At 56.4% G+C, this 8758-nt stretch overlaps 1 protein-coding gene across 4 annotated transcripts; it reads left to right on the forward strand.

The window, feature by feature from the left end:
• Positions 1-1108: 1108 nt before the first annotated feature.
• On the forward strand, positions 1109-8535 carry Slc22a12 (solute carrier family 22 member 12). Of its 4 annotated transcripts, XM_048458060.3 has the most exons (10): positions 1111-1847; positions 2943-3046; positions 3370-3524; positions 3603-3771; positions 5573-5696; positions 5864-5979; positions 6521-6735; positions 7163-7271; positions 7473-7676; positions 8208-8535. In XM_048458060.3, the coding sequence occupies exons 1-10, from the start codon at positions 1446-1448 to the stop codon at positions 8269-8271; spliced, it is 1662 nt and encodes a 553-aa protein (XP_048314017.3). In that variant the 5' UTR covers positions 1111-1445; the 3' UTR covers positions 8272-8535. The 4 variants fall into 4 exon arrangements, with proteins under 4 accessions (XP_048314019.3, XP_048314018.3, XP_048314020.2 ...); XM_048458062.3 differs by lacking the exon at positions 3370-3524 and having other exon boundaries at positions 1109-1847; positions 5544-5696; XM_048458061.3 differs by lacking the exon at positions 3370-3524 and having other exon boundaries at positions 1110-1847; positions 5864-6023.
• Positions 8536-8758: the final 223 nt, after the last annotated feature.

Here is an 8758-nt window from a genome sequence, read left to right on the forward strand (position 1 = left end):
AAAAGGTCTCTGACTGAGTGAGCTCAGTTGGCTTATGACTCCATATGCTATTTGTTCCCCAGTCACTCCACGGTGCCACTACCTGAATGGCTCAGGGATATGCTGAGCTCAACCCAGTCAGAGCTGGGGACAGTCACTTCACTCCGACCTTTCCTTTACAACTGACCCCATCACCCACCACCTGACCACAGTTTTTCCTCTTCCACTCTCAGAACTACCTTGAACCAAAGCCAATAGGTAAGCCTGGTGCCCACAAGCTTCTCTCCTGCCTTTCTATTTCTGTTCAGATGGTTGCTCCCATGGCTTCCTGGGGGACATTGCCTCCACACATTCCCCGTGGTTGGGTTGTTCTCCACCCAACAGCAGTCAAGCTGAGCTGGAGAGGTGCTCCATGGGCTAGCGCTTGCTGCTCCCCTAGAGAACCAGGGCTCCTGGTGCTTAATGCAGGATTTAGTGCGAAGTTTTGCAGTGTGGTGGCAGATGGAAGGGACAAAGCAGAGGCAAAGGGAGAAATCCTCGGAATTAGTTCAGCTTAGAGACCTGTGAGATTGGGAGCTGAGGAGCCGGGGTGTGAACTGTGAGTCCAACCAGACTGCGGGCCATGTGACGATGGGCAAAAAACTGATCCTAAGACAAGGAGACCTGGGGAAGAGACAAAGTTTAGGACACTTGTCTTGAAAGGGCAGGCAGTAATGTCAAAAGGGCTTATTGAGGTTCAGTACAGGGAATCAGTGAAGGAGAGAGGGGCAGTGGCAGCTTCAGGAGACCAGTGAGGTTCATAGATTGGGTGGCATGGGACACACAAATCCCCAAGTATAGGCTACCACTCGAGCTAGGATTACGCCAGCCCTGAGACTGCAAAGATGCCCAGGCCCACCCTCTCCTGGCTTAGATCACAACATAGATGTCCCTGTAAGGAAGGTAGGAGCACTGAGAGCTGACAGCCCCCAACCCTTAGTGGCAGGACTGGATCCCAGGTCCCACACCTGACAGACGCCAAGACCGTGAGGCAGGTGGAGAGAGAAGGCAGGCCTTTCACTTGCAAGGCAGTCACCTGGTTAAACTTTGAAGGAATGGTTACTAAACTCTCTCCTATTAAACGGCTCCCAGTCACACTTTAATTCTGGTTAGAGTGACTTCTGTCCCCTCCCTCCTTGTTTCTCAAATTATTTTTTTCTGGGAGCTAGGGTCTGCTGTTTCTCGGCGAGGTCCCCAATGGCCTCCAGATTACAGCAGGGGAGCCCAGATCTCAGGGTGAGCCATCCCTAGTAACAGCCAGCAGGTAGATTCCAGAGCCTTGTTTGCTCTGACTCAGTGGCATAGCTACACTGACAGGCACCGGAGGAGATGGGTATGGGCAGAATCGTGGGGGAAGGAGGCTCATCAGACTGACCCAGTTGTCCTGGGCTCGTTCTCTGTGAAGTGCTGGCACCCTGGAGAAATCCATGGCGTTTCCTGAACTCCTGGACCGAGTAGGAGGCCTGGGCAGGTTCCAGGTCCTTCAAATCGTGGCTCTGGTGACCCCCATCCTATGGGTCACCAGCCAGAACATGCTGGAGAACTTCTCAGCTGCCGTGCCCCGCCACCGGTGCTGGGTGCCCCTGCTGGACAACAGCACTGCCCAGGCAAGTGTCTCTGGGGACTTTGGGCCCAGTGCCCTTCTGGCCATCTCCATCCCACTGGGCCCTGCTCGGCAACCCCATCAGTGCCGTCGCTTCCGCCAACCGCAGTGGCAGCTTATGGAGCCCAACACCACAGCCACCAACTGGAGTGACGCAGACACTGAGCCGTGTGCGGATGGCTGGGTCTACGACCACAGTACCTTCACGTCCACAATCGTGACCACGGTAACAGCACTCAGGAGGTCAAACTCATAGTCACAATTGGCTTGACGCAATTGTTCCGGTCTTACAAAGAATACACCTCCCCAGGCTTCTTCACTGGGGGGTAACCATGGCTTACAGGGGACTGGGCAGCAGGAGTCCACCTGCCAGGTTAGACTTAGGTGATCATGCCTGTGACCCCAGTGCTCAGGAGGCAGGAGGATAATCGTGAGTTTGAGGCCAGCCTGAGCTACACAGTGAGTTATGTCTACACAGACTGGCACCCCTGTTTCTGCATCACCCAATGGCGTCATCTAGAGCCGAGCCTCGGCTGTGACTCCAGCTCACTCAGTCAGAGGAACCTGCTGGCTGTCTCAAGGCTGAGCACTGGCCTCTCCTGAGAGGTGTTGACCGGCTGGGGAGATAAATCAGCAAACTGCTTGCCTGAAGGCATGAAGACCTGAGTTCAGCTCTCCAGCCCCCATGGAAAAGCTGAGCCCAGTGGTGACATGACTGTAATTCCAGCTCTAGAGAGGCAGAAACAGCGGGGCTCCCCAGGGCTTACCAGACAGCCAGCCTAGTCTAATCAGTGAGCCTCAGGTTCAGTGAGAGACCGTGTCACAAAAATAAGGTAGACAGACTGAACTCTGACCTTCACAAGTCTATACCAAGTACACACGTGCACATTCTCTCTCTCTCTCTCTCTCTCTCTCTCTCTCTCTCTGTGTGTGTGTGTGTGTGTGTGTGTGTGTACAAGAAAAGGAGGAAGAGAAGAAGGAAAAAGAGGAGTCAGATAGCCCAAGCAGGAGGAAGGAAGGACCGAGACGTGGGAGGGGTGGGAGAATGCACGTGCATGAGTGTGTGTGTGCATGTGCAAGAGGAAACAAGCCTCCAGGGGAGGTGGAGGGTTCTCAGCTAAGAGCCATGGCTCAGGAGAGGGCAGATAAGGCTAGAGAGGTCTTGACCCAGTAGTTAGGGTGACAGGATACTCCTTAAGAAATCAAGTTACTAAACCTGTGGGTACCTCATGAACCGCCCACACCCAGCTCCCTTCTCCTTTGCCCCTTCTGCCGGGACTGCCCTCCTCTTGATGTCAGCTCTGGCCCTCTTTTCCTTCAGTGGGACCTGGTGTGTGATTCCCAGACCCTGAGACCCATGGCCCAGTCCATCTACCTGGCTGGAATCCTGGTAGGAGCTGCAGTGTGCGGCCATGCCTCCGACAGGTGAGTATGCCCAACTGGTCCGGGCAGGCTCTCCTGAGTGGACCTGGCATTCTCTCTAAACCTCAGGTTCACACCATTTCTCTCCAAATAGTCATTGCTAAAGTCTGTTCTGCCACACACCAGCCTTTAGCCAGTGCTTGGGTGCTGCTGCCAAACCTGCCTTGACCCTGCTCATGCTCATAGCCCTCCCATGGGTAGAGAATGTGCGTCTGGCCCCATGTCTGGCTTTGCACCTTCCTCATCTCAGGGGGCAGGAACAAGATGGCTCTTCATGGCCGCTCTTTGCTACTGGCCAATGGCATGCCTCCCCATGTGTCCCACAGGTTCGGGCGCAGGAGGGTGCTGACCTGGAGCTATCTTCAGGCGGCTATGTCCGGCACAACAGCTGCCTTCATCCCCATCTTCCCCCTCTACTGCCTGTTCCGCTTCCTGGTGGCCTTTGCAGTGGCAGGTGTCATGATGAACACAGCCAGTCTCTGTATGTCCCCCAGTTGGGGCTGGGTTGGGAAGGCTGTATGCCGGCCCCAGGACTGACCCCCTTCCTTGCACCTTGCAGTGACGGAGTGGACATCAGCCCAGGCCCGCCCCTTGATGATGACCTTGAATGCCTTGGGCTTCAGCTTCGGGCACATCCTGACAGGCTCTGTGGCCTACGGTGTGCGCAGCTGGAGGATGCTGCAGCTGGCTGTCTCTGCCCCCTTCTTCCTCTTCTTTGTATATTCGTGGTGGGTGCCGCAGCCTCCTCCTTGAAAGAGGCTCCGCCCACTCTCGTGGGGGCGGTCAATGTGGGAGACTCCCCTTTTTCTGCAGACAGAGGGCTTAGGAGCTCTGGAGGTCAAGACCACCTGGGCTTGAAGGGAGCCACTGGGGCCTGTGATGCTTACCCCAGCTGCCCAAGCCCAAACGCCCCCTGCTCCAACTAACTCACCCTCAACAAGCCAGGTGCCATCCTCCTGTGGCCCAGGAGCAAACTGGGGTCACTATCCATGCTCCCTCCTCAGGGGATCTTGCTAGTCAGTAACTCCAGCCCCTTTCATACTCTGCAGATCCCAAACCTCTGCCTCAACTTGCCTCATCCCCACCCCTACTCCCACCCTCACCATCCCCAGTGCCACCTTGACTCCTACCTCCAGCCTCAAGTCTCCAACTACCTGCACAACCCTTTCTCACCCCAACCCCTCCTCACCCCGAGCCCTCCTCACACAGACATCTCCTCACCCTGACCCCTCCTCACCCCAAAACCTTCTCACCCCTGACCCCTTCTTACCCCTGACTCCTCCTCACCTCAACCCCTCCTTATTCCTGACCCCTCCTCACCCCTGACCCCTCCTCACCCGATTCCTCCTTACCCCTGATCCCTACCCCTCCTCACCCCTGGCCCCTCTTCACCCCTGACCCCTCCTCACCCCTGATCCCTCCTCACCCCTGACCCCTCCTCACCCCTGACCCCTCCTCGCCCCTGACTCCTCCTCGCCCCTGACCCCTCATCACCCCTGACTCCTCGTACCTACTTCCCCGTTGGGACTAGGAAGCCTCTCCCCAGTCACTGCCCAGGTCACCCAAGGCCAACAGGTCACTGAGAATCATGTCCTAAACTTGTACTTGTACTCCCTTCCCTCCTTGTCCTTCAAATCCAGGGGGGGTGGGGCTCAGGGTCCTAATGGACATAAAACAGATGCTCCTCCCAGCCGCTGCTCAAAGGGGACTGCATATCCTTGTGGGTGTGGGAGGGGTCTTTGGTGATCAGAGGCCTGGAGGGAGGAGCAATGCTGCATGGTGCTCACTACCAAAGGCCTGAGGGCTGAGCAATTCAGTGCAACAAGTAAGTGGGTAGGGGACGGGGGCACTGTGTTTGGTGAGAGAGAGGGTGGCCTGTGCTGGATGCTGAGACGGTGAGAAGCGAGCAGCTGTATCCTGACACAGAGACACAGACAGGGCCAGGAAAGCCAAGAACAATGGGATGGAAGAGTCCAGCGATCGGGGCTCACAGAAGAGCAGACAGAGGGTTGGGTGAGCCCTGGACAGGGAGTGGGGAAGCAGGAAAACAATACAACTTGGGGGAGGAGGCAGAAGGGAACATGTGTGACATGGGAAGATGCCATGATGGTGAGGCACCCTGGTAGCCATTGTGGTTCTGTAGCCATTGGAGTCCTTATCGCACCCAGGCCTGGTTCATGGGCAAGGCTGAGGGGTCATGTGACAAGGAGGTGGGAAGGAACAAGGAAGTCCTTCCCTATCCAGCAGCCTTCTCAGGGACTGGAGAACATGGGGCCCCCAAACTCAGAGAAGAAGGAGACAGGGAGGCCACCTGCTGGTACAGGCGGTGATCTAGGTGGCCTGGCTACACACGCCACGGCTACCGCACTGTCCTTATGGCCTCCACTGACCTCAGTTGCCCTGAGACTGGAGTTTACAATTCCCAGAAGCCACTTAGGCACTTAGGCAGAGGGGACAGAAGGACAGGGAGGGAAGGTGATACAATGGGGGCCACAATCAGTGGTCCCCTCCCACACCTGTCCACTTCAGGTGGCTTCCAGAATCAGCACGCTGGCTCCTAACGGTGGGCAAGCTCGACCAGGGCCTGCACGAACTACAGAGGGTAGCTGCTATGAACAGGAAGAAGGCAGAGGGAGACACACTGACCGTGGAGGTAAGGCAGGCTGGGCCTTCCCTCGACCCTGTCCCCTGTCCCTCAGATCCTCTCCTGGCCTTGCACAGGCGCTCCCGTGGAGGTTAAGTAAGGGCCCTGGCTCTTGAAGGAGGGTCCTTGGAGGAGGGTCTATGGACACCTGGTGTTAATAGCCCTCACTCCCACAGGTCTTGCGGTCAGCCATGCAGGAGGAAGCGAGTGGGGACCAAACTCGTTCCAGGCTAGGCACCCTACTCCACACGCCTGGGCTGCGCCTGCGAACCTTCATCTCCATGCTGTGCTGGTAGATGCCCTTCTACCCAAGACTACCAGCCGTGGGGAAGCCTGGTCAGGACAGCAACCAGGCAGCCAGGGATGGGCCGCTGGTAGAGATGACTCTAGGATGACCTTTAGCCCAGGGACCTTGCTATCTATAATCAGGCTCCCAGAGGAGACAAGCAATGCCACATGGGCTGGTGGACAGGATCGCAGGCCCAGGTACCTGTAAGAGACTGAATGGGGATGAACGGTGACGCTGGGAGGTGAATCAGACACGAAGCTGCTCCATCTTGTTTAGAGGTACCATGCATACACAGCCCATTGCCCCACCCAGCAAAGATCAATTCCACAGAGACTGTAGGGAGGGACTGTTCCATACACCTGGGAGCCAGTGAGATAGCAACCCAAATGGAGTGCCAAGTAGAGAGAGGGGGAAATACCCAGATTCTCTCCTTGGCTACTCTTTGGGTACCACCAATCCAGTGCCTAAGGTGGGCCTGGACAAGGCCAACAGGGCAAGCAGAAGAACAGCCACCCAAGACTGACTCACCAATCCTCACTTCTAGGTTTGCCTTTGGTTTCACCTTCTACGGCCTGGCCCTCAACCTGCAGGCCTTAGGAAGCAATATCTTCCTGCTCCAAATGCTCATTGGGGTTGTGGACCTCCCAGTGAAGATAGGCGGCCTGCTGCTGCTCGGCCGCCTGGGCCGACGTCTCTGCCAGGCCAGCTCCCTGGTGCTGCCAGGACTCAGCATCCTGGCCAACATACTGGTGCCCCACGGTGAGCTGCAGCTCAGCTGCGGGTGAGCAAGAGGAAGCAAAACTTGTGCGTGCTAGCTGAGGCTCTCCTGCCTCCCCTGGGCGGGGGGTGCAGAAACAGAATAGACGGTGAGGGACCACAGCAGAAGACACTTAGGAGAGAGGCTGTCGGGGGTATGGAGGAGAGTGGCGGCGGGTCCAACAGTGACGGATGGTAGAACTGTAGGGGCGGTCAGGAAAGCTAACCCAGACTTGGTAATAGATTAGGGAGGGAGGGGAAGGGAGGCAAGGAAGACTCCTGGGGTCTGGTTCTGAGGGGCTAGAAGGTGGGGAGATTGGGGACACTGGAAGGATGACTCAGGGACATTTGACAGACATAGGATAGGGAACAGTCCGGGGAATACAGGATGCCAGACTCTGCTGATTGCTGATACCACCACTGTTCACAGATATGGAGGTCCTTCGTTCGTCCCTGGCTGTGCTGGGGCTGGGGTCCCTGGGGGCTGCCTTCACCTGTGCCACCATCTTGAGCAGTGAACTCTTCCCCACTGTGCTCAGGTGAGGTTGTCATTGGCTCAAGAGCATTATAGCTAGGGGGTCCACATGGGTGTCCCTTCCACGTGGTCTCAGGGCTCCCCAGTTAAGCCTCCACACTGCCTGGCCCACTGGGCCTCCCTGGACCTAGTGGAGTTGGGCTTGGACAAAGGTCAAGACCCAGGGCAGGAAAAGTGTGACTCATAGGCAAATGTGCCCCCACAGGATGACAGCAGTGGGCCTGGGCCAGGTAGCAGCCCGAGGGGGAGCCATCCTAGGCCCTCTGGTGCCACTGCTCAGCGTCTACGGCTCCTGGCTGCCCCTGCTGGTGTATGGCGTGGTGTCAGTGCTAAGTGGCCTAGCTGCTCTGCTGCTGCCTGAGACTAAGAACTTGCCACTGCCCGATACCATTCAAGACATCCAGAAACAGTGAGTGGACCAGCCAGGGGACCACCTCTTCATTCCCTCCTCCCTTCCTCCCTCCCTCCCCTCCCACAGTAGTTCAAAACAGGGTGGCCTGGGAACTCCCTCCTCTAACTGAACAAAGGAGAGAGAAACCAAGAGGGGGCTAGAATAGCCCAGAGTTATGCAGCACATTGGGGGAGTGGAGACCCAGGCTGACAGGTGGACTTTACCCCTCTCCCTTCACCCCACCATGTGGAGGAACAAATGGCCCAGCCACCCTCAGGTCTTTCTTGAAAGAGACAGCGAGGTTGTAGGGAGAGAGTGCTAGCGAGTGAGCCGGCTTTTGTCAGGGAGGGGTCCTGGGGTATGGTAGGTGTTGCTGGGGCCACTAAAGCCATTGGGTGATTGACAAGGCTCTCACCCACCACCCACCCCATCCTGATACGCTCAATAAGCTCAGACCTGAGCCCCAGGCAGGATGTTCAGTCATCAGTATGGACATGGGTCAGGGGTCACTCTGCTCCTTAGTCACACTTCCTTGTCTGTCTTGAACAGATCAGTGAAGAAGGTGACACACGACACAGCAGGCCAGTCCATCCTGAGGTCTACATGGCTGTAGCCTCCTGCAGAGTCTGTGATGGGACTGGAGGAGGGACCTCCATGAGGATGGGACCACGATGACAGCAACGAGATGGAGAAGGAAAGGGCAGAGCTGGTGATGGCGGGTGAAGGCGCTGCCTCCCAGCCGAACCAGAAGAATTCCGTTCCTGGAACCCACACGGTGGGAGGAAAACTGACTGCACAGAGCTGTCTTCTGACCTCCACGCGGACAAAAGTCCCTCCCATCAAGGATACACACAAATAAATTATATATATATACATATATATATATATATATGTATATGTATATATATATGAGAGAGGGAAAAAACGGGTGAATGAAAAGGAGGAAAAAGAAAGAGAAAAGGAAGAGGAAGAGAAGGAAGGAGGAAGAGGAGGAGGAGGAAGAGGGAGCAGGACAAAGGGGCAGAGGGAGGAGAAGGTTCTTCAATCCCCTGCAAACAGCCACGGGGAGCAAAGAGCTCCATTTCCAGGGGTCCCTTCAG

This window comes from Myodes glareolus, chromosome 7, assembly GCF_982192425.1.
Source record: "Myodes glareolus chromosome 7, mMyoGla1.1, whole genome shotgun sequence".
Taxonomy (NCBI): Eukaryota; Metazoa; Chordata; class Mammalia; order Rodentia; family Cricetidae; genus Myodes; species Myodes glareolus.

Bases quoted from the DNA above. Each gene is read 5' to 3' on its own strand.
- Slc22a12 (XM_048458060.3), top strand. From the start codon at position 1,446: ATGGCGTTTCCTGAACTCCTGGACCGAGTAGGAGGCCTGGGCAGGTTC. The intron at 3,047-3,369 runs GTGAGTATGCCC...TGTGTCCCACAG, and splicing joins TGCGGCCATGCCTCCGACAG to GTTCGGGCGCAGGAGGGTGC. The intron at 5,980-6,520 runs GTAGATGCCCTT...CCTCACTTCTAG, and splicing joins TTCATCTCCATGCTGTGCTG to GTTTGCCTTTGGTTTCACCT.